At 39.4% G+C, this 25,999-nt stretch overlaps 2 protein-coding genes across 6 annotated transcripts in view; one reads left to right on the forward strand and one right to left on the reverse strand.

Annotated features, from left to right (window-relative positions):
* EXOC5 (exocyst complex component 5) overlaps positions 1 to 9,811 on the reverse strand; it is a 38,765-nt gene extending 28,954 nt beyond the window's left edge. Inside the window, exon 1 of one of the 2 annotated variants that reach the window (XM_036261454.1) lies at positions 9,532 to 9,811. In XM_036261454.1, the coding sequence (XP_036117347.1) occupies positions 9,532 to 9,558 (27 nt within the window). In that variant the 5' untranslated portion in view covers positions 9,559 to 9,811. Of the gene's footprint in view, positions 1 to 2,153; positions 2,336 to 9,531 lie in introns of those variants that run through there. The other variant, XM_036261461.1, reaches the window with a different exon arrangement.
* A 142-nt stretch (positions 9,812 to 9,953) lies between these two features.
* AP5M1 (adaptor related protein complex 5 subunit mu 1) overlaps positions 9,954 to 25,999 on the forward strand; it is a 29,314-nt gene continuing 13,268 nt past the window's right edge. For 2 of the 4 annotated variants that reach the window (XM_036261488.1, XM_036261480.1), the window contains exons 1-2: positions 9,958 to 10,305; positions 20,455 to 21,100. In XM_036261488.1, coding sequence (XP_036117381.1) covers positions 10,232 to 10,305; positions 20,455 to 21,100 — 720 coding nt within the window. In that variant the 5' untranslated portion in view covers positions 9,958 to 10,231. Of the gene's footprint in view, positions 10,306 to 20,454; positions 21,101 to 25,999 lie in introns of all 4 variants that reach the window. The other 2 variants (XR_004959512.1, XM_036261473.1) reach the window with 2 other exon arrangements.

Raw genomic sequence — 25,999 nt, forward strand, 5'->3', positions numbered from 1 at the left:
AAATTTCCAGTGTCAAGCACTCTGTTAGGCTTTGGAATAAAAACATGCAGAAAACACAAACTGTACTCCTGAGAAACTCATAGTCTAATAGGAAAAAGTATTTATGAATGCTATAGTATGCAATAAGTAAAATTCAAAATGCATGCACAAACTTCACTATTAAAATTGCTGAGTGGGTTGTTATAACTGGAGGCAGTTGGGAGATGGAATTAGGATATTCATTAAGTCGCTGGGCTTGGTTCATGGAGAGTCAGCTAGGCATGTGAGAGCCTACTAAAAATGGACAGCAGCTACAATTACAACCTCATCCACAAAACTCAGTGGCAAGAAAAATATCTTCCTAATAGGCAAAGGTTAGGGAAACATACCTGATCATCCTCTTGGGTGGACAGAGAGGTTAGAAGATATATAGACTCAAAGACAGTGGTAAAGGGCCTGGCTATCAGAGGACAAAGAATAGAAGGTGAAGGTAGGAAGGTCTGGGGTTGAGTCATATGGATGGATATATGAAAGTGGGCATAAAGTATGAAGATCTTAGTATCACATGTTAACAACCCCAGAGCACAGACATCCACCACAGAAAAAGAATTAAACAACAGAGGGCAAAATGTCTCTGCCAGCTGACATTAGCCAGCCTCTGCCCAGCATTAGCACAGTAAACAGAGCAAACACAGTACAGATAGAACATGACCCCAACAGTATGAGGTCCTACTTACCAAGGCTGATTCAGCTACTGTCAAAGCCAAATATCTAACCTAACATTGACAAGACCAACTCTGAGCCTGAAAACAGCCCCATCCTTCAAACAGTTAATCAGCCACATGGTGGCAAGATGACTACATTTGGCCCTTTCCAGTCAGGAAAGTAACTCATTCTGACAAAAATTAAAAACATTCCAAGTTGGGTTTGTCTCTCATTAGAGGGAGTGTATGTTCCCTTGGCATAACATCCTGAATATCATATCAGACCAAGGGACCCATTTTAGAGCAAAGGAGGTGACCCTGGTCATATTACAACCACAACACCCAGTAGCTGCCAGTCTGACAGAGACCTGGAATAGCCTGATGAAGGCATAGCTGAAGCACTAGTTCAGAGACAATACTCTATAAAGATGCAGCACAATTAATGTATGTATGTAGTATACATTCTGAACTAAAAATTTTTATGTGATACTGTGCCCTCAAAAGGAAAAACACATGAGTCTAGGAACAAGAAGTAAAAGCAGAAGTGTCCCTATTTATAATGACCCTTAATTTGTGCTTGCTATTCCTGTAATTCTAGGGTCCACAGGGTTACAGGCATTGTTCTCCAAAGGAGGAACACTTTTGCCTAGGAACATAATACAAGCCCCATTAAACTGCAACTACAGGTGCTGCCTGGATACTTTGGCTGCTTATATTTAGGGAATAAAAGGCGAGGAGTGACCATCTTTGTCAGAAGCAACTGACTCTGATTATCATAAGGAAGCAAAGCTACTATTACACAATGGATACAGGAAATAATGTTTGACACATGGATCTCCTCATGGGAATCAAGATCTTGACACTCTTTTGACCAACTCTAAAGTACATGGATAAGTGTAGGAACCCTGGCCTAAGAAGGCTATGTAAACAGTTAAACCACCAAAAACAGCAGAGGTACTAGATGACAAGGAGGGGGGGGGCAGTTAGAACGAAGAGTAAAGGAGGGAAACAGTGAATATCAGTTGCAACCCAAGACCTGCTGTTCATCCCACTAAACTTCTAATTTTCCTCAAGATAAGAACCCTAACTGGAAAGCTGGAGGAGCTGCTCCCAAAATGTGTATAAAGAAGTGGAGTCCAGTGGCACTGGGTTGGTCTGTGGTAGATACAATGATGTGTCATCCAGACTGCCCTTCAAGAAGGGACTTGCCCTAGTTCCTAGCAGTGCTGTCCCCTGACAGCCTTCATCTGCCAGTATTTTCAGGGATCCCCTAAGCTGCAAAGAGCCACTTCACTCAATGCTATACCTTTCTTAACAGGGCCTATATCCATGACTGACTAAAACTGGGATTATAAAGGCCTGACCTGACCACTCTGGTCCAAAGCAGGACAACTCTGAATGGTCATTTTAGTTCCAGAACTCCCCACAGGGGTCACCAACACTATCACTGGCCCAAACTTGCTTCCTTACCCGGCTGCTTCACACATGTTCATTCCAAGGGTATTTCCTAAAAAATATTGTACCCACTAAACTGTTTCAAAGTCATCTTCTCAGAGAACTCAACTTGCAACACCGCAGTAGTCAAAACAGAGATGATAATGGCTCAGATGTAAATGGCAGTAGAGGGGGTGCATTAGGTAGGTTGTAGATGCCTATTAAATATACAAGTGAAAGCACACAATCAGAAAAATAAATTTGTATTACAGGGAAGAAACTGAAGCTATATATAATTTGAAAGATATTATTTAAAATCTCTGAATTAGATGAGAGCATAGAAGGAAGAAGAGTATGCCAACATTTGGAGAAAGAGGGAGGAAAAAGATACAACAAAAGCAGGAGGGACCGTCCAGTGTAGGAGGAAGAAAAATTAGGAGAGAACAGTGTTCTGGAAACAAAGTACAGTGATACCTCGGTTCTCGAACGCCTTGACTTTCGACCAAATCGGTATTCGACCAGGAAATTCGAGAAACTTTTGTCTTGGAATCCGAACAAATATTTGGAACTCGAACTTCCGAGATGAGCCGAGTTGAGCCGAATGGCGTTCATTCGGCCCAGCGCGCCTTGCTTGCGTCATCAGTGTGAGTGCAGAGAGAGAGTCACGCTTTGTGGAGAGAGTCACGCTTTGTGGAGAGAGTCACGCTTTACACTGAATTTAACCCTTAGACATACTGTACACTTTTATTTCTTGTTGAGACTTATGTTTTTCTACATATTATATACAAATTAGGCCAGTAAATAGGCATTTTCTGGGGCTTGGAACGAATTAATCCAGTTTCCATTATTTCCTATTGGGTTTCATTGCTTCGGTCGAATAATTTGGTTCTCGACCGTCCTCCTGGAACGAATTATGTTCGAGAACCGAGGTATCACTGTACAGGTTTTATCTTCAGAGGCAATCAAATTACCACAAAGGTTTAAGATAAATCAGCTACTAATCTCAATGTAAATGAAGTTTCAAAAAAGCAAAAAACAAAACAAAAATATTTTGGCATATAAAACCAAATAAATCTCAATTACTTGCTTTCTAACACTCAACCTTGCTTCAAAGGCATTTACAATGAGAAAAGGATAACCAAACTAACAAATTCTAAGACCTCCAAATGACCAACACCTCCCAAGAGGATTCTCAAACATATCTGTAAACAAGTCTCCCCCAAAAATCTTTTAGAATTTCATGAACCTGAAAAAAGTATATCTTCACCTTCTACTTTAGTATAATAGTTAAAAGCAAACATTGCCAAAACAAAAACAAAAATTGAAGAATATACACTACAGACTAAGATACTATCACATTAAGTTCCACTTTACAGCACCGACGTGGCTCAGCGGTTGAGCGTTAACCCATGCACCTAAGAGGTCGCCAGTTGGATTCCTGGTCAGGGCACATGCCCAGGTTGTGGGCCAAATCTTCAGTGGGAGGCATGCAGGAGGCGACCAATCGATGTTCTCTCTCATCAATGTTTCTATCTCTCCCTCTTTCTTCCTCTCTCTCTAAAATCAATAAAGAAAAAAAAATTTTTTTTAAGTTCAACTTTACATATTGGTTACTGTGTTGCTCTATTAAACTGATTTCATTTCATACTCCTTACATATGCTACAAATTGTGAGAAAAACATGGGATTTGTGGTCATTTCTATTAAAAATTAAGACATCAAGCCCTTGGACAGGAACATAAATCCCCAATTTAAAATTGTTTCTTTGAGATATCTAACTAAACTTTTATATTTTCTTAGAATATCTTTCCCAAAATAGATCTAATACAATGTGTTACAATCACCCATATCTGTCTTCACTCCTCTCCCCCCACCAAAAAAGGCATGTTAGCTTCTTTAAACACGGACTTTAAAGCTTCTCCCAACTTCCCCTGTGGTCTCAATACCTTGTTATGAGCCACCACTCCCACCCCTAAAACATGCATATATAGATCCTATCTCTCCTAAGTATTTCCTGAATACACCTCACCTTATAAATTGTAGTCATCTTCTATCTCTGCCTTGGAATGCCCTTTTCCAAAAAGTTTCAACTCATCTATCAACACATAATTTATATGTCATTACTACATAAAACCTTTCCTAATTATCCAGGAAGAGATTCTGTACTTCCACTACACTGTATTATCTGTTAATGAATATCTTCCTGTGATGTTGTGATATTTTAATACATATTTTGGTCTTTGTGTTCCGTTCCTGGCCAAAGCTCCTAAAATCTTTGTACTTTTCTAAGTGATAAAAGCACTAGGAGCATCTTTTGTTCTAACATTTGGTATGTGACCCTGGTTACTTACAAAAAGTTCCTAAATCCCTTGGAATTTTCTGGGGGATAGGAGCATCTTTTGTTCTACTGGAGCAATTCTTGGTGGACTCCTGGCTAGGGGTTCATCACCAGAAAGATCAAGCATAATTAAAAGCCTGGAACTTTCAGTCCCACCCTCTATACTCCAGGGAGGGGAAAAGGGACAGAAATTGAGTTAATAATCGATTATTCCTACATGATGAAGCCTCCCTAAAAATCCCTAACATTGCCTTGGCCGGTTTGGCTCAGCGGTTGGAGCATTGGTCTGCGGACCAGAGAGTCCCAGGTTCGGTTCCCACTAGGGGCACGTACCAAAAATAAAAATTAAAATTTTTTTTAAAAATCTAAAAAATCCCTAAAGTAGGAGGTTCAAAGAGCTTCCAGGTTGCTGAACACCTCAAGATGCTAGGAACGTGGCACACTCAGAAAGGGCACAGAAGCACTGCATTTCTTCCCCCATATCTTAGTCTATGCATCTCTTCCATCTGGTTGTCTCTGAGTTATATCCTTTTATTATAAAGCAGTAATCTAGTACTTACTATCTTCCTGAGTTCTGTGAGCTGTTTCAGCGTATTATCAAATCTGAAGAGGGGGTCATGAGAACCCCCAGTACATCAGAAGCACAGGTAACAATCTGGACTGCAACTGATATCAGAAGTAGGGATTGTTTTGTGGGACTTGAGCCCTTAACCTGTGGGATCTGATGCTAACTCCAGGTGGTGTGTGTCAGATTAAACTGAATTATATGACACCCAGTCAGTGTCTACTGGAAAACTGAATTGTTGTGAGGAAAACCCCCACACATCTAGTGTCAGAAACTAATGATAGAACGTTGAGAGAAGAGTTCCTTTCACTTCCCCAACTAGATTTTTAACTCAAAGCATCTTTTAACTCCAGCATTCAGAATGACTTCTGGCCTAGAATAGTTAAGTTACTCAATAAAATGTTTGCTGAATAAATACATTTTCTCACATACATGATACTGTAATTGGTAGCCAGGTTCCACAAACATTTATTTAACAGGTAAAATGGTTGAAACAAGTAACATTTCAGCACCTTAAAGGTAAAACAGTGGTCCTTACTTGTATATCTCATATTCATTAATATATATTTGGCTAGTTAACAAGAGAACTTTCAATAAGTCTGTTTAAATAGCTTTTGTAACTAAGTTAGAAAATAAGACATAAATTTATGCGTGAAAATGTGTTCTTGGCTACTCAAATTCTAATCTGTAAGTCAAAAGCTATTGTCACCACAAATTACTTGACCTCAAATACTATTATCAAGGCATTGTACCTACATTTACAGTAAAAAATAAAATACAAAACCTAATTCCTAATTCTGGCATTCAGACCTCTACAACTAACTCCCAACCTATCTTACATATGCTATTCCTCTTCATGCATGCTTATACTCCAGCCAAATGAACTTTTCCCCTGTTCTCCAGGATCTACACTTACCTTCATGTCTTGGATTTTACTATCTGCTTTATTAGAAAATTCACCCAACCAATTTCACAAACTCAAATCAAACTTACCCTTTGTATATCAATCAAATGTCACTTCCTAATCCTTTCACACTTCTAGAGGTAATCTTTCCATTCTCTCAACTCCTATATCACTTTATCTAGACTTCTTTGACACCATTTATAACTTTATTTCAAGAGTATGTCCCTCCCTCTATTTAACAATAAGGACAGGTTCTAAATATAATTCAACATTTTCCATGAAATCCACAAAATTAATAAGCACTACAAAATAAAAGTTTCATGGTCAATAAAGTTTGGAAAATGAGCTCAGAATTTTTAACATACTAACATATATTGTAAATCTCTAACAACAAAAAAAAAAGGTATGCCCATTTCCTAAACCTATTTGGCCTCTGAACCATTTTGGGGTTTTTACAATGCACTACATAGGATTAATATTTCTATGCAACCACACTAATCTTGGCACCTTATCTTGAACTTAATAGTTACTCAGCAAATATTTGTTGAATGAATGGCTAATTGTCCCTATCTAACAAAGAACTCTCCCATTAAGGTAACTTTCCCAAAGAGAAGACTCCAGAATGAGAGAAAAAAAAGCAAGTGAGAAGCACAATGTCCTCCATGGTGCTGTAAGAAAAGAGAAGAATATTTGCAACAACAGAACAAGAATTGACTACTCCAGCCACTTTTTACATCTGGAGAAATAATTAATCCAAACCACCCAGGAATTCCTGTTTAAAATGTCCTTCCTGAGGTGAACATTTGGAAACAATGCACATAGATCCTTTTTAGATAGATTTGTCAAGAAGGGCTAAAACTAATCAAGTATTCTGGTCAATTTCCAGGATATTCACTATTAAAATAACTGAATAAGCTATTACTAATAATTTCTGTCACCTGAGGAAACATCCTACAGTTGATTTTGTTGTATGAAGATGTTTATGTTAAAAAAAAGGCCATCTCATGGGACCAATTATAAGATTTTAAAAGTAGAGTTAACACATGAAATTTCATGAATTCAAAGCATAATTTTGTATTGATTTGACCTCTTTCAAAGTGGAAACATGAAAGCAAAATTCAACTTAAAAATGCATTAAAATAAGGATGTATAAAAACAAAATATCCTAGACTCCGTCCTGACCTTTGCTTCCCACAGTTCCCAGCTGTGACTAAGAAAAAGAAGAGAAAAACATACTCCCAGACTTGTCCTACAACCTAGATCCTATCGAAGTAGCAACAGGAAACAGCAACAATGACTAAGGTTTGTTTTTTTGTGTTTTTTTTTTTCTCTCCCCTCCCTCTAAAACAATGAGACTAACTTTTCACTTAAAGATGAAAATTTATTCAAGAGTAGAGCCCATTGTAAGGCTGAAAAAATATATATATTTCTTAATCATACTATTAACATTTAATTGTAACGGTTAATGTAATAATGCTCTTCATAGTGATGAAACAACAAGCTACATATGGTCAGGAAAAAGAAAGTCATATGAGTTAAGATTCATAAGCACTATGAACCCTCTGGCCACAGTCGTCTCTCTCTATCATCACTATCTGCAGTGATTTTCAACCTTTTTTTTTTTTTTAATCTCATGACACATACAAACTAATTATGAAAATTCTGTGGCACACCAAAAAAATGTTATATTGCTTACTGATCTGACAAAAAAAAAAAAAAAATAGGTATAATGTTGATCTGTTCACACCAAATGGCTATTGTTGTATTGGCTGCTGTCATTTTTTTATTTAACAATCTAAGGAAAAAGAGGTCAGTGTCCCTGACTAAACAGGTATTGCATGTTTTAAAAATTCTAGTGGCACACCTGTTGAAAAAACACTGCTCTATCTGTGAGTATTACCAGCTATCACATAACTGGAGTCACTGCGTTAAGTTAAACCCTAATTAGATTTAAATACTTTACTAAATAGTGAGACTCTAGAAAGAAAAATATATATTTCTCTACCACTTTCCTGCACCCCTCCCCCATGGGGGCAGAAATCAAATACATTTTCAATTAAGTTATATGGATGTGGTCAAACATTTAAAGAAAAATAGACATAACATGGTCTGAAATACAACTGAGAATGTCAAGCAGTATTCACTAACTCAAAGATTAATGCCTTCCGAACTGTATGACAAAGTAAGTTTTCTAGTAAAACCTAGCTAGTCAAGTACTTCATTAAGTAAATTAAAGATCTCAACTTCATAAATTGTTTCTACCTTTATAAGATGTAAAAAATAAAACGAGAAACTACAGAACTACTTTAGTATCTTTCCCATCAACACACAGTAAAAGTTTTTAGAAAAAACAATGTTTCCCTGATCCTGTGTCAATAAACAGATGGAATTAGAGAAGTAAATGCAGTGTATCTCCTAATACTTAAATCTGAGAATAGGAAATTAGTATTTCCAAATTCTTTCCTCTAATGATAAATCCTTCACTCACCAATTTCTATTTTATTACAGTTTATTATAACGATGGCATGTTATTCCTCTCAACAAGAGCCTTATCTATCCAAAAACTGACAGAAACCCGGAGCTATGGTAACAGTAACAAATGTGAATCGTTCCCAGTTGTTATAAAAACCTTGGCATTTACACTTGAAACAAAAATAAATAAATAAATCCCCTCCCCGCCAAACCCCACAAAACCCTGCTGAATCTTAAGCAGAAAAAGGATCCAATTTTCACTTATGGAGAAATGACTGTCAACCGCCGTCTTCTCAATTACTTTGTTACTCAATGTGAGACACAAGCACGCACTGAAAGGGTCTTTCCTTCCTTTTTGGTCATCTCGGTTATAATTTCCTTCACAAAAGGAGACCCTTTCCTGACACGTTTCATTGTTTTGTGGTCCCGTTAGAATTGTCCTAGTCTGTTATCTCAAACGTCACAGCTCCTCACCCTGGATTTCACTAAATCCCATTTCAAGTTGTGAAGGTGGAAACTCAAGGGGAACCCATCGGAACGCCAGTCTCGGGCAGGCAGGGAGGCGGTTTGGTGACACACACCGATTCCCTGCGACTCGCACACACATGTTCATTTTACTTTTGCCTCCATTCAATCTGAAGGGCTAAACAGGCCTGTTATCCAAAAATAAAATAAAATAAAATAAAATACTCAGGCCTTTTCCAAGGGAAGGGTAAACTGAGCGCCACTTCTGTTTACTAACAACGAGGGAGCCCCGGTCGTCCCGAGCTCAGGTGGCCCCCCGAGAAAATTACACGAGGATCCCAGCGACGAGGGGGCTCGCCCGACCTGGGCTCCCGACTCCTCTTTCCGCGCCTGAGCCGGCCCTTCGCGCCCCTCATCCCGAACACATCTCCCAACGCCCCCACCTCCCGGCTCCCTCCCTCCAGGCTTGGACTCGGGGTTCCCTCCCGGCCCACCTCCCCACCCCGACCCCAGCCACCCCTCCCCCATTGCACGCTCCGCCCGCGCGGACACCGGAGCCGCCACCCCTCCCCTGCGCTTGGGCACCTTTCTCCGAGGGCTGCTCCTCAGCCCGCCCACCCCGCCGCCCGCACCCCGGGCCTGCCACTCCCCGAAGAGCCGCGGGGACCCACCTCGAAGAGCTCGGCCGTCGTAGCCATCCCGGCCGGCTGAGAGGCTCGCCTCGCGCTGGACGCCGTCTCCGCTTCACATGCTGCGCCTCAGCGGCGCGGCGCACAGGTCCCCGCTCCGCTCGCCAGTTCCGGCTCCCGGACGCCGCGGGCTCCCCGACTCCTCACCGAGCCCAGGCGGGGCGGGAGAGCGGCCATGAAGCGAAGCCGTAGACGCCTGTCAGCTGCCTCCCGGCGCCGCCCGCGCCGCTCCCATTGTCACCGCCTCGACGCCGGAAGTGGAGCTGCGCGCGCCGGCTGGGCGGTCGGGAGGGGCTGATGAGCGACGCGAACAGCTGGCGAACCGCGGAGCGGCTCGAGGCTTGGCTAGTGAGGAGCCGTGATCCTTGCGGGCCACCATCCCGGAAGTGGAATTTAGAGGAAGCACGGACTAGGGTTGCTGGGGAATAATAAATTCCCGGGATTGTAGGTGCGGATGCACAGGACTTCTTGTGGCATGTGTTGGCCAGGACGGGCTCAGAGGTTTTGTCACTTCAGCTGAAGGAGCTAGCTTCTCCGCGGAGCCCGGCCAGTGTGCGGTGGGACGGAAGGTGGCTCACGGGAAGGAGCCTCGGGGCTTCCTTAAGAGGCCATCTGAGAAAGCCGGCCTGCGCTCTTCCTCCGGGGCGGCCTTAGGGGTGGACTGATGCTCTAGTCGCTCATCATGGCTCAGCGAGCACTGTGGCTCATAAGCCACGAACCGGGAACTGCACCGTGTGGCACCGTCAGATTCTCCAGGTAAATCAGGTCTGAATCCTCAGGGCTGGTCAGTGGAAGGAATGGATCCTGCCGCGTAGTTTTGTGGCGCGCTGTATCCCTGCCCCGCCACCCAGGGCGAGTTACCCCACCTCCATGTCGTCTGTTCAGTGATGTCTGGATACTGCCACCTCATAGTGTCGTGAGAATTAAATGAGTTGATGCCTGGCACGTTTAAGTATGTATTTTCGAAGACTAATTATGTGTTTGATAGTACTGTGTCTTAAAATTAACTCTTAGTATTGTTATGGAGACGATGAACGGAAGGACACGTATTGAGTACAACACATGTTTTTAAAAATCTTTCATTAATAAAAATGAGTCAATGACATTTTAAGTCATTCTCTGGAAAGGCTTTGCTGAGCAATAGCAGACTGTTATTGTCATCTTATGTTTAATTCCTAGAAAATTTCAGGTGGTTTGCTTTTAAGGTTCCTGATGGTTGAAGAAAATTGAAAAGGTACAAGAATTAAATTGTATTCTCGTTATCTTAGATGGTGTAAGCTGATCTGGTTTCCTTTTTAGAATTTGCCACATATATCAAAATAGCTCTGTACAACAACTCTTCCTAAAATGTGGGTGGCAATTGAGTAATTTGTTTCACCTTTTATTCTCAGTAGCTATTAACAGTTAAATCTTGCCGACAAATTCATTCTTCACTGAAGAAAGCTGTATAGTGAAGTAGTAGCTCTGAATTGAGACTAAAGCAGATAAAGATGAGTGTAATTTTATATGAAAAGTGGTTAGCAATGTGGACATGAAAAATTCCCGCTTTGCAACCTAAACAATTTTTGTTACTAAGGGCATCAGAGTTGGAGTTTACTGTTTTCCCACGGGATACCTGACTTACATTTGTTGTTGTACCTCAAGTGAGGAGGTTAATAATATTCTTTAGTATAGTTTATCCGCTTTATTAGTCTATCCAAAGTACTTCTCATTTTATTTACATATTCCCTTGAGTATCTTTATTTCTGCCATTCTCCCTGCCTCATAGGTAACTTATATCTTTGTTACTGATCTTACATTTGTGTCTGTGTGCATTTTTCAAATTACATAATTGTTCTATAGACTTCATTCCCTTTTCTTACAGGTGTCAGATTTCTCAGCATTATTTTAAAGAAACTTCCATGTTATTTTATATTTGTCCAGAGTAGCACTGTTCAATAGACTTTTCTGCAATGATGGACATGGGAAATGTTCTAAAGCTGTGCTGTCTAATATTGTAGCCACTAACTACATGCAGCTTGTGAAATGTGGGTGTTGTAACTGAGGAACTCAATTTTGTTTAAGTTTAAATAGTCACATGTGGCTAGTAGCTTTATATTGGACAGTGCAGATCTAGGTCATTGCTTCTGCTTGCTCTGTAGTACTCCATAGTTTACACCCTCCATACTTTACCTATCCTCTTCCCCAGTGATGTGTATCCCAGGTTGCCTCAAGTGCCATCAGGACAGTGCTGCAGTAATATCTTCAAAGATCCATGGGGCATATCTATGCTGATTTTGAATAAATATTGCCAAATGATTGGCTCTTCATACTACTTTCTCCAGTCTGCACTTTCACCAGCAGTGAGTGAGGGTTCCTATACCTCCTTTCTTTCCTAACACTCCAGTTTTTGCCAGTATAGTATTTTATTTTCATTTGATTTTCTCTGTGTAGCAAGAATTGTTAGCCCTTAGGGTTTTCTCTTGTGTGTCTTGCCTATAGATACCCTTTGTTCAGTTTTTCTTTGAGACATGATTGGTTGTTTTCTGTTAATGTGCAGGAGTTCATTGTATATTCTTTTTTTTTTTTTTTATCCTCACCCAAGGACGTTTTTATATATATATATATATATATATATATATATATATATATATATATAGTTCAGATAGAGTGGAAGGGGGAGAGAGAGAGAGAGAGAGAGAGAGAGAAACATCGATGTGAAAGGGACACATCGAGTGGTTGCCACCCACACGACCCAACCAGGGCCGGGGACAAACTGCAACCGAGGTACGTGCCCTTAGCCGGAACTGGTTCTCTCCAGACCGCAGGCCGACGCTCTAACCGCTGAGCCAAACCAGCCAGGGCCTGTGTATTCTTGATATTAGTTCTATGTTATTTTTGTTTTAGCTATTACAGATGGTTTCTCTTAATTGATCATTGCCAATTAACTTGATGGTGCCCTTGATTGAACAGAAATCAGTAAGTTTATTGCAAGCAAAATAGTGCTTTGGGAGATCTGTTGAAGTCCTTCCCTACCCTTGTTTCCCAGGGATGTCTTCCTACATTATCTTCTCATAACTTTATCATTTTATTTGTTATATTTAGATCTTTAATCTATCCATAGTCTATCTTTGAATATGGTGTTAATATTGCAATCCTATTTTGTTTTTCTCTATACTATGGGCCAGTTTATTCCAGACAATACATATTTTCTTCATTGATTTGTGGGGCTATTGATAGTTTATTATGTTTTCCATATAGTCATTGGTCTCTCAGTTTTATTACTTTATTTTTCTGTTTTTGTGTAAATACTATACTGTATTTATATCTGTGGCTTTGTAGCTTAACTCAATATCTCATAGAGGTAAGATTTTTTTCCCTACTTACAAAAATAAGCTCCTTGAAGAAGTCAAGCTTGTTTTCAGAATTTTTTCCCACTGTGCTCAGAATATTTCAGAAGAAAAATTCAGGTGAATTTTAGTGAGCGCTTCAACATCTTTATGGAAGCAGCAAGCTGGGTTCACATAATTCATCTGTCACTTATTAATTCTGTATTGTTGAATGAACTAGTTAAGATTTATTATTTTCATATTTCTGACTTCTTGGGCTGGTGGTAGGGCTAAACAGCCATAAACTAGCATATCACTACCCACACATATGCCAAAGGATAATGGCCATAATTTAAGATTTTAAAAGGCAGATGATCTTTCCTGTATCTAACTACTTTTTCCCCCACAAAAAACACAAACTTGGTTTAGATTCCATTTTAGATGTTTGCTGCTGAAACAGATATTAGTAATGGTATCAGGTTAAGTCTGGCTGAGGTTGGTATTGTACCTCATAGTTGTAGGGCCATTTAAGATATTTTAGAAAAGGCCTAAAATAAATCTGAAATGACAGGTTGAGTCATCCAACAAAAATATTTATTGAGCACACATTGAAGCATTGTAAAAGGTCCCAGGTTAACTTCTATGTTTACATTTAGCCATTAGATTCTTGCAGTTAAGAAGAATTTTAATTATCTTTTAGGTAACTAGAAGGTAAGGCACTGTATTAGAGTTTAGTCCAAAGTTCTCAAGTATTCTTACTCAAAGACACAGAGAAAGCAATGGCATTTACCCACAACTCCATTACTAAAGTGCTAGCTAGTTCTTTCCCTTTCTCAACGAAGAAAATGCAGCAGAATGTAAATGAATGTGGTTCAATAATATACTGATAACTTTGAATACATTCTTATTTTTCTCTTTAAACAATATTAGTAAACATCAATATTTTATTAGTAGAATTAGTGAAAAAAATTCTTTTGACCAGGTCTGTTCTTGGTTCTTGATGAGAATTACTGGTATGTGCTTTTAGCCACCTCTTTATTTTACAAATAAGAAAAAAATACTTGGGGAAGTTAGATGATTTACACAAAAGTTAATAGCCAATAGATTGACTTTGGGGCTGTGGAGTGGGGAGGTAAGGAATATGGAAAACACATATTTTTTGAACCATTAACATTTCTGTAAATGAACAAAAGCACCTCTATTTTGATTCCCCCAAAAAAGGGATGAATTAATAACTCACCATTCAGCCTAGAGCATACAAATCATAAAATATTATTCAGATTTTAATCTTTTTATTACCTCATACTATCTTCCAGGGCCAGAGAGGTAAACCATTATTACTAAAATACTCATATATTTTGGAAAGGCAGCTTGGAGGACCACATAACCAGGGACACTGACTCAATCCTGGTAGGCTACCAAGGACACGAGCGGGGGCGGGGAACCCACTGTCTGCAGTGGCCTGGTATGGGACCAGCAGACTCAGCTGAGGCTGCGCCCTCGGCTGGGTCCTGTGGCCTCAGCTGGGACCACTGGCCACCTCGGCTGGGTCCTACGCCCTTAGCTGGGAGCAGTGCCCTCGGGTTAAAGTCCCAGGCGGCTCCACGGTGCAGAGCCCAGACAGAGGCTAAATTGGCAGCAGCCACTCACCTTGGGCTCCAGGAGAGGGAGTGCAGACTGGACTGGAACTGTGTGGGGACACTCGGGATTTGGAGGGTGCTCAGAGCTTTTACTGAGTGCAGCCACGCAGGCCTGTGGTCGTCTTACTCCTTCCCAGGGCCCTGGGGAGTGGTGGCGGCCCCTCCCTGGGAGATTCAACCCCACCCGGTGGCCATTGAAATGCGAATTGAGGCCCATTAACAACCAGCATCTGCCCAACCCTCGGGAAATTTTCTTACACTGAGCACCTGAGGGAGTTTTCCAGTCCACTCAGAAACCAAATGTTCTTCAGGTGACTGCTACTAATAGCCTCCAGGCAAAAAAGCTAGAGGATAACTACCACTCCCTGGGCTAGCAACTTTAACCAGGAAAGTTAAGACTTGACAGTGGTGTTTAAAGTGGGCCCTCCCTGCCTCATCCAAACCCAGGAGAGGGAGCCACAAACAGCAGAACACCAACATCCACAGGGAAAATTTGGCAGACTTCAAAGCCCACTGTGGTAGCCAAAATGGTGAAAAACAGAAACAAAAGCCAAATGAAAGAACAAGAGACCTCTACCAAAGATGAGATAAATGAGGTGCAGTTAAGCAAGTTAACAGAACTAGAATTCAGAGCCATGATCTTGAGGAAGCTAAACAGCATATGTGAGGACATGAGCACCATGAGTAAAGACATAGAAAAGTTGAAAATCAACCAGTTGGAAATTAAAAACCACCAAGAAGAAATGAAGAATGACATATCAGAAATAAAAAACACATTGGAAAGTCTAAATAGCAGAGTAGAGGAAGCTGAGGACTGGATCAGGGAATTAAAAGATAGGGTAGAAAAAATCAACCAATCAGAAAAACAAAAGGAAAAAACTATTAAAAAACAGTAAAACAGCTTAAGAGAACTGTGGGACAACTTGAAATGTATTAACATTCGCATCATAGGAGTCCGCGAAGAAGAAGAAAATGAACAAGTGTTAGAGAATATATTTGAAGAAATAGTGACAGAAAACTTCTCTAATTTGGTGAAGGAAGAAGGCATTCAAGTTCAAGAAGCACAGAGAGCCCCAAGTAAGAAGCACCCAAACAAACCCACACTAAGACACATAGTAATCAAAGTGCCAAAAACTCAAGACAAAGAGAGAATCCTAAAAGCAGCAAGAAAAGCAACAGGTTACCTGCAAAGGAAACCCCATACGGCTTTCAGCTGACTTCTCAACAGAAATATTACAGTCCAGAAGGAAATGGCATCAGGTAATCAAGATCATGAAAAGCTGGGTTAGCAATACTCATATCTGATAAAATAGATCTCAAAATGAAGGCCATAACTAGAGACAAAGAAGGCCAGTACATAATATTGAAAAGATCTATCTAACAGGAAGATATAACCTTGATAAACGTATATGCACCCAATATAGGAGCACCAAAATATATCAAAAATCTTCTGGAGGCCTTCAAAGAGAAATTGATAGCAGTACAATCATAGCAGGGAACTTCAGCACCCCGCTAACGTCACTGGATAGATCCTCTAGACAAAAAATTAACAAGGAAACAGAGACTCTAATTGAAGCACTAGACCAAATGGATTTAATAGATATCTACAGAGAATTACACCCAAAAACTACAGAATTCACATTTTTAAGTGCACATGGGACATTCTCAAAGATAGACCACATGTTAGGGCACACACTAAGTCTCTACAAGATTAAAAAGACTGAAATCATATCAAGCATCTTCTCAGATCACAATGGCATGAAACTAGAAATCAATTGCAAGAAGAACATAAAAAAAAATTGAACACATGGCAGCTAAATAGCATGTTATTAAACAATGAATGGGTTACCAAGGAGATCAAGGAAAAAATTTAAAACTTCCTGGAAACCAATGAAAATGACACAACAACACAAAATCTATGGGATACAGCGAAAGCAATTCTGAGAGGGAAGTTCATAACACTACAGGCCTACCTCAAAAAACAAGAAAAATCTCTAATAGACTATCTAACTAGAGAGCAAACAAAAAGGAAACCCCAGAGCAATTAGAAGGAAGAAAATAGTAAAGATCAGAGCAGAAATAAATGACAGAGTCAAAAAGAACAATTCAAAGGATCAATGAAACAAAGAGCTTTTTTTTCGAAAAGATTAACAAGATTGATGGACCCTTATCTAGACTCACCAAGAAACAAAGAGAGAGAACCCAAATACACAAAATTAGAAATGAAAGAGGAGAAGTAACAGCTGACACCACAGAAATACAAAAGATCGTTAACAACTACTATGAATAATTATATGGCAACAAATTCGACAATCTAAGCGAAATGGACAAATTTCTAGAAACACGTAGTCTCCCAAAACTAGACCAGGAAGAGATAGAAAACTTGAACAGACCAATAACAACAGAAGAAATTGAAGATGTAATCAAGACTCTCCCAGCAAACCAAAGCCCAGGCCCGGATGGCTTCACGGGGGAGTTTTACCGAACATTCAAAGAAGAACTAACACCCATTCTCCTTAAACTATTTCAAAAAATTCAAGAAGAAGGAAGACTTCCAAACTCGTTTTATGAAGCCAGCATAATTCTAATTCCAAAACCAGAAAAAGACACTACAAACAAAGAAAATTACAGGTCAGTATCCCTGATGAACATAGATGCCAAAATCCTGAACAAAATACTAGCAAATCGGATCCAGCAATACACCAAAAAAATTATCCATCATGACCAAGTGGGATTCAGCCCAGGGATGCAAGGCTGGTACAATATTTGCAAATCAATAAACGTGATACACCCCATAAATAAAATGAAGAATTCAAGCCACATGATCATATCAATAGATGCCGAAAAAGCCTTTGACAAAATCCAGCATCCATTTCTGATAAAAATACTCAGCAATGTGGGAATAGAGGGATCATATCTCGACATAATAAAGGCCATATATGAAAGACCTACAGCCAACATCATACTCAGTGGGCAAAAACTAAAAGCATTTTCCTTAAGAACAGGAACAAGGCAAGGATGCCCACTTTCGCCACTCTTATTTAACATAGTACTGGAAGTCTTAGCCACAGCAATCAGACATGAAGAAAAAATAAAAGGGATCCAAATTGGAAAGGAGGAAGTGAAACTGTCATTATTTGCAGATGACATGATATTATACGTAGAAAACCCCAAAGACTCCATCAAAAATTTACTAGATTTAATAAATGAATTTGGAAAAGTAGCAGGATACAAAATTAACGTCAAGAAATCGATGGCATTCTTATACAACAATGATGAACTCACAGAAAGAGAAACTAAGAAAACAATCCCATTTACCATTGCGGCAAAAAAATTAAGATACCTAGGAATAAAAACCAAAGAAATAAAGGACCTATTCGCAGAAAACTACAGGTCATTGACAAATGAAGTAGGGGAAGATATAAAAACGTGGAAGCACATACCCTTTTCATGGATTGGAAGAATTAACATTATCAAAATGTCCATATTACCCAAAGCAATCTATAGATTCAGTGCAATCCTCATCAAAATGCCAACGGCATACTTCACAGAATTAGAACAAGTACTTCAAAAGTTCATATGGAACCAAAAAAGACTTCGAATAGCCACAGCAGTCTTGAAAAAGAAGAACAAAGTTGGAGGGATCACATTACCTGATTTCAGGTTATACTACAAAGCAACCGTAATCAAAACAGCCTGGTACTGGCACAAGAACAGGCATATAGACCAGTGGAACAGAACAGAGAACACAGAAATGGACCCAAGGCAATATGCTCAATTAATATTTGACAAAGGTGGCAAGAGCATACAGTGGAGTAAGGACAGCCTCTTTAAAAAATGGTTTTGGGCCCTGGCCAGTTTGGCTCAGCGGTTAGAGCGTCGTCCTGCGGTCTGGAGAGACCCGGGTTCGGTTCCCGCTAAGGGCACGTACTTTGGTTGCAGTTTGTCCCCGGCCCTGGTTGGTCGTGCGAGTGGCAGCCACTCGATGTGTCCCTTCACGTCGATGTTTCTCTCTCTCTCTCCTTCCTCTCTCTCTCTCTCCCACTCTATCTGTACAAAAAATGGAAAAATATCCTCGGGTGAGGATAAAAAATAATAATAATAAATAAATAAATAAATAAATAATGGTTTTGGGAAAATTGGACAGCTACATGCAGAAAAATGAAACTAGACCATCAACTTACACCCTACACAAGAATAAACTTAAAATGGATAAAAGACTTAAATGTGACTCATGAATCCATAAAAATCCTAGAAGAGACTGTAGGCAACAAAATTTCAGACATCATACGCAGCAGAATTTTTACTGATACATCACCTAAGGCAATAGAAACAAAGGAGGAAATGAACACATGGGACTACATCAAACTCAAAAGCTTCTGCACAGCGAAAGATACAATCATCAAAACAAAAAGGCTACCCACTGTATGGGAGAGCATAATTGCCAATGATACATCAAATAAGGGGTTTATTTCCAATATATATAGAGTCCTCATACAACTCCACAAAAGGAAGACAAAGAACCCAATTACAAAATTGGTAGAGGAACTAAATAGTCACCTCTCCAAACAGGACATACAAATGGCTAAGAGACATATGAAGAAATGCTCAACATCACTAATAATCAGAGAGATGCAAATTAAAACAACCATGAGGTATCACCTCACACCTGTCAGAATGGCCGCCATCAACAAATCGTCAAACAACAAGTGTTGGTGAGGGTGTGGAGAAAAGGGGACTCTAGTACACTGCTGGTGGGAATGCAGACTGGTGCAGCCACTATGGAAAATATGGTGTTACCTCAAAAATTAAAAATTGAACTTCCATTTGACCCAGTGATCCCACTTCTAGGAATATACCCTCAGAAGCCTGAAACACCAATCAGAAAGAATATATGTACCCCCATGTTTGTAGCAGCACTATTTACAATAGCTAAGATCTGGAAACAGCCCAAGTGTCCATCAGTAGACGAATGGATAAAAAAGCAGTGGTACATATACACAATGGAGTACTACGCAGCGGTAAGAAAGAAAGATCTCTTATCCTTTGAGACTACATGGAGGGACCTGGAAAGTATCATCCTAAGTGAAACAAGCCAAACAGAGAAAGACAAATATCATATGATCTCACTTATTTGTGGAGTATAATGAACATAGCATTCTGAGGAATGGGGTACTCCCAGAGACGTGGAAGTGGGGTACAGACTGACAGTCCCCAGGAGAGGGGGTGGTGGGGGAGAGATAAAGCACAGAACTTATATGCATGAACAACAGACATGGACAACAAAGCTGGGGACAGGGCAGGGAGGGAATCAGTAGGGGAAAAAAGAGAAACATCTGTAACAAAAATTAATTTTAAAAAATTAAAAAAAAATACTCATATTTTTGTAGGGATTGGCAAAAAAAAAAAATCAGGGTACCAGTTATTTGCTATAGGTTAAGTAGAATAGAACAGTCCTTTTATAATTGTATCCTCTCAGCTAGTGAATTCAAAGTTGTAGAGGGTTAAACACTTCTTTTGATCCTGCTCTACTAATATGGAATCAGAAAAAAAAAGTTCTGTAGCTGCCTAAAGTGTATCCAGGTATATACTCTTTGCCTACCAAGTGAAAATCAGAATGGCCAAGAAGCTGTTTTCTAATTAAAACCACGTGCTACCTATTTTTTAAAAATCAACTAAACTGAATTATTTTTAGTAATAGATAATGATACTTTATCATTTGAGATAATATACCAAGTATGCCACAGTTAGTTATTATAGTCAGAACTTAACATGTAACATGTAAAATAATATTTTTTTGGTTGTGATTTTTGTGGTCATGTATGTATTTGTTTGTTACTGTGTATTTTGTTACTGCTGTTTGCCTTCAGTTTAGAGTTTGTTTTTTGTTTTTGGATTCTTCCGTTTTTATATTACTTGGAAGAGTCATTTGTAATGTATTTGTTTCCATACTGCAGACGGTATCCAACTGTTGAAAAACGAGCCAGAGTCTTCAATGGAGCAAGTTATGTGCCTATTCCTGAAGATGGCCCCTTTCTCAAATCACTACTCTTCGAACTTAGATTATTGGATGAAGATAAGGACTTCGTGGAGAGCCGTGATAGTTGTTCTCGTATCAATAAAACATCTGTCTATGGACTTAAAGTAGGAGGTGAAGAACTCTGGCCAGTTGTTGCTTTTCTGAAGAATGGCATGGTATATGCTTGTGTTCCACTAGTTGAACAGAATTTATCCCCTCATCCACCATTAATTAGCATTAGTGCAATTTCACAAGGCTTTGAACTTCTTTTTGGGATACAAGACTTTCTTTACTCAAGTCAAAAAAATGATGCTGAGCTAAGTACAAAATTGAGCCAGTTGCCTGACTTGCTTCTACAGGCTTGCCCATTTGGAACTTTGTTAGATGTCAACTTACAGAATTCATTGGATAGTATTAATTTTGCTTCTCTGACTCATCCACAAAAACAGCCAGCCTGGAAAGCTGGAACATACAAAGGAAAACCACAAGTTTCTATTTCTATCACCGAAAAGGTAAAATCTATGCAGTATGACAAACAGGATATAGCAGATACATGGCAAGTAGTTGGAACTGTCACTTGCAAGGTGAGATTTTTCTCTGGTACTTATTTTGTCCTACCATTTAACATCTATGGAGAAAAGTAAAATTTACTAACATTAGTTTATATTGTTATATGACATTGTTGATTTTTATCATAAACAGCAGTCGTTAGATGTTAGGTTCGTGTCAAATTTGGTAAAATTACCTTTTTGCATTTCTTACTAGTTGTATTAATTACATCTTACTAAGATAATGAATTGTCCCATTGTCCCAACAAAGAACATTTATTATCCTTATAATTTGTGAGTCAGGATTTCAGGAGCAGCTTAGCTGGAACTTCTAGTGTGAAGTCTCTCATGAGATCACAGTCAAGATTTCACCTAAAGGTTTTATTGGGGCTGGAAGATCTACCTGCAAGATGGCTCACTCACATGGCTGATTAATGGCGGGAGGTTTTAGTTCCTTTCCATGTAGACTTCTCAACAAGCTGCTTAAGAATGTCCTCATCTTGGTGACTAGTTTCCTGTAGATCAAATAATTAGACAGGAGGTAGACATGGGCCACAGGGAGAAATTTTTTTTATTACTGGGACTTGAAAGGTCAGATAGCATCACTTCCACCATTTTCCATTCATTAGAAATAGGTCATTAAGTCTCTTCCACGTTCAAGGGGGCTGGAATTAAGCTCCCCCTTTTAAAAAGTCAAATAATTTGTGAAAATATTTAAAACCACCATATCTATTATCCATTTTCTCCAGAGGGGTGAAATTGACAAACCTCTGATTTAGTATCTAAATCTATTTTGAAGAGTTCTTGTTTCATTTAAACAAGTCAGTGAGTTAAATATAGAATTCTCTAGTTAGAAAATAGAAAAAGATGATAGAAATAATAATATAGTTAGCAGCGATCAGTACCATGTTGAATAAACATCCATAATAAAAATTCTCCAAGTATAATTTTTACAAGCGTGTATTAATATTCTCAGATGTCTTTATTTTTCTATCTTCCTTTATTCTCTGTACTTGTGAATATAAACTTTTTATATATCAAACTTAATATTGAGTAGCTATATACAAATCCTATAGATAAAAGGAGATTTTAAGAACAGAGAAGTAGAACAGTCCTGGCAGACAAATTGGGTCTTCCTCTTCCATTTTAGCCTTAAAGTGATTTAAGTGTTTATTTCTGTAAACTCACTTCCATCATGATAAAAAATACATAGCAGTTATTAAGTTTATTAGAAATAGTATTGTAAATAGCTCCAAAATGAGGTGTTCATGGATTTTGTTATTTGTAAGTCTTAACACAGTTAGGTTCTTATAAATTCTGTGAGATAAAAGTAGGAAATTCACCATTTCTGTTTTTTCATCCTGTGACAATCAATAGAGAATTTGTTTTGTATAATTGACTGCTAATTAATATCATGATGTTCAAATGTTTTAACTCATTAATAAGCTGACCCGAGTTTATTGCATTTGGGAATTTTTGATTTCTGTTTTTTTGTTTGATACAAATTATCATGGTGGAAAACTTTCTTCTAAATATAAAAAGAGTAGCAGTGTACCTTAACCCACACTCTAAATGTTTCTGTAAACTTGTATGTAAATAGTATACCTGTTAGCCAAACATTTTTAAGTACTTCAGGAGCTTAGTATATAAAAGAGTTTTGTTGTGAAAGCTATTGTAAATGGAAGTAATTATCTTCATTTTATCTTAGTCATCTTAGTCCTAGTAGTCAACCAAAAGCCTGTGGACTAAAGTTCTAGTCCCCACTCCACCACTAATTCTCTGTGTCTTTGGAAAAGTAATAATTTTTAAATTTCTTTCTCATTTTGAAAATCAGATAAATTCCTATGTCCCTTCAGTTTTTATAATCCCTAGTTAAAGGTCCAAATCTACATATGCCAGATTGCTTTAAAGGGTAGTACATAGATTTCTTCTAGAATGAATGTCCTCATTCTCTAATAAATGACTGCTGATTTTAAATCCCTAGGAAGTGGATAATTTATTGGTGTTTTTCATAATGGCTGTAATTTTCCGATCCCTGAAAGAATGTCAGAAGCTAATTTAACAGATATTAACTGCATATGTAAAAATTTTAATAGTATTTGCTATTAATATTTGCTTATTTTATTATCTTTGTAAATATCTGTCAAAAAACAACTTTTTTTGTTTTTGCTGGTTCACATATAGAGAGTGAAGTGGCAGATGGTTTAGAAGTTGAAACACTATTTTTAATTTTTGTAGTAAGATTATTTGGCATTTTTGTTTTTGAATGTGATTGATATTATTATAACTGTCACCAAAAGACCTTTATAATTATACATGGTACTGTTTATATCCCTGCCTGTTCTCTAAATGCTTACATTTTATAGCACATATATATTTTTTTCCTTTTTAATTTATCTTTATTGTTGAAAGTATTATATATGCTCCCCCATGCCCCCGCCCCGCTTTTTTAAATCCCCACCCAAGGATATTTTTCTATTTATCTTCAGTTAGAGGGGGAGGAAGGGAGAGAGAGAGAAACATTGATGTGAAAGGGACACATCGACGGGTTGCCTCCTGCATAACCCCGACCAGGGCCGGAGATGAACCACAACCGAGGTACATGCCTTTGACCACAATTGAACCCAAGACTCTTTGGTCCACAGGCCAATGCTCTAACCACAGAGCAAAACCAGCCAGGGCAGATGTCCTGCTTTTCTCCCCAATTAACCCCTCTTCCCCACTCCCACCTTCCTCCTGCCTTCCCCACATTATTATCTGTTCCTATTGGTTATGTATATATGCATATAAATTCTTTGGTTTATCTCTTCCCACTCCCTATCCCCTTTCCCTCTGAGGTTTGTCAGTCTAAGAATCAATTTATACTTCTTAACCCCTTCACCTTTTTCACCCATTCCCCCAAACCCCCTCCCATCTGACAACCAACAAAAAGTTCTCTATCTCTATGAGTCTGTTTCTGTTCTGCTTTTTCATTTAGTTAGTAGATTCAGCTGTTGATAGATATGTACTTATTGCCATTTTATTGTTCATATTTTTCATCTTTTTCTTCTTTAAGAAGACCCTTCAACATTTCATATAATATTGGTTTGATGGTGATGAACTCCTTTAGCTTTTTCTTGTCTGGGAAACTCTTTATATGTCCATCGATTATAAATGACAGCTTTGCAGGGTAGAGTAATTTTGGTTGTGAGCCCTTGCTTTTCATTACTTTGAATATTTCTGGCCACTCCCTGCTGGCCTGCAAAGTTTCTGTTGTGAAATGAGCTGACAGTGTTATGGGACTGACCTTGTGTAGGTAACAAACTGCTTTTCTCTTGCTGCTTTTAAGATTCTCTCTTTGCCTTTAACCTGTTGCATTTTAATTTGGTGTGTCTTGGTGTGGGCCTCTTTGGGTTCCTTTTGTTTGGAGCTCTCTGTGCTTCCTTGACTTGTATGTCTGTTCCTTCACTAAGTTAGGGAAGTTTTCTGTCATTATTTTTTCAAATCGGTTTTCAATTTCTTGCTCTCTCTCTTCTCCTTCCGGCATCCCCATGGTGTGAATGTTGGCATGCTTAAAGTTGTTCTAGAGGCTTCTTCCACTATCCTCATTTTTTTGGATTCTTTTTTTTATGCTGTTCTGATTGGGTGTGTTTTGCTTCCTTATATTCCAAACCAATGATTCTCAGCTTCACCTACTCTACTGTTGATACTCTGTAAATTATTATTTCAGTTAATGCATCCTTCATTTTTAACTGGTCTTTTATCATGCTCTAGAGGTCCTCACTAAGTTCCTTGAACATCCTTATAACCACTACTTTGAACTCTGCATCTGTTAGATTGTCTGTATCCATTTTGTTTAGTTTTTTTTCCTGGAATTTCATTTGGGACATGTTTCTTTGTTTCCTCATTTTTGGCTGCCTCCCTGTGTTTGTTTCTATGTATTAGGTAGAGTTGCTACATCTCCTAGGTTTTGATGGGTGGCCTATAGTAGTAGATTCCCTATAGGATCTAGTGGCACAGCCCCCCCTAATCACCCCAGCTGGACCCTCAAGGTGCACCCCTAGTATGGATTGTACACTCTTCTGTTGTAATTGAGTCTTGATTGCTCTTGACACATCAGTGGGAGGGATTTACTCAAGCTGATCAGCTACAAGGACTGCCTGTGCCCACTGACCACTGACCTCTGATTGTGTTGGAGGATCAGCTGTACAGTGGCCCACCACACAGAATAAGACTTACTTCAGCAGGACTCTGGTACCCACTGAGTCCATCCATCCCTTGAGTGTGTTATTTGTGGAGGTGGTTTGGTCCTGGTGCTTCAACATGGTCTGAAGCTGTCCACTGGGTACGCTGGCTCTGGGGCCTCTTGGGAGGCACAAGCCAAGGTCAGCCACTGCTGGTGTTCTACCCAGGGCCACCAGGCATAAGCTACAAAGTGATCTGCTGATGGCTGCTTCTTGTGTTGGGCTTTGAGATGGCCGGGCAAGGCCAGGCTGTGAACCAAGGCTGGCTATTGCTGCTGCTGCTGCTGCTGCTGGGCCTGGGGCCACTTAGCTAGAGGTATAGGGCTTGCTGAGCCCAGATACTGCTTGTTTGAGAGATTTTAGGAAAATCTGAAGCATGAGCCGAGACAGGCCAATCCTATGGTGAAGCCACGGGAAACAGCTTGGGTGAGCCCAAAAGTCGGGTGGGGCAGGGCCTCGGGGAATCACCAGGGTGAGGCAAACAGTGTGAGCCAGGTTGCTGGAGTCCCAGGTATGGCACCTGTCCATAGACCTGGGACAACAGCCTCTGACAAGATGACAGCAGGGCTGTCTGAGAGAAAGCTGCCCCTCCAGCTCTCACCCCATTGTCAAACAATGCAGTTTTTCCACGTATGTCTCTGGTGCCGTTCAAACTGCCTCCCCCACATGAGCCCAGAAGGAGCAAGTTCAAGTAAGTCCTTGTGCTGGCCTT

Source organism: Molossus molossus, unplaced genomic scaffold (genome assembly GCF_014108415.1).
Source record: "Molossus molossus isolate mMolMol1 unplaced genomic scaffold, mMolMol1.p scaffold_m16_p_1, whole genome shotgun sequence".
Classification (NCBI taxonomy): Eukaryota; Metazoa; Chordata; class Mammalia; order Chiroptera; family Molossidae; genus Molossus; species Molossus molossus.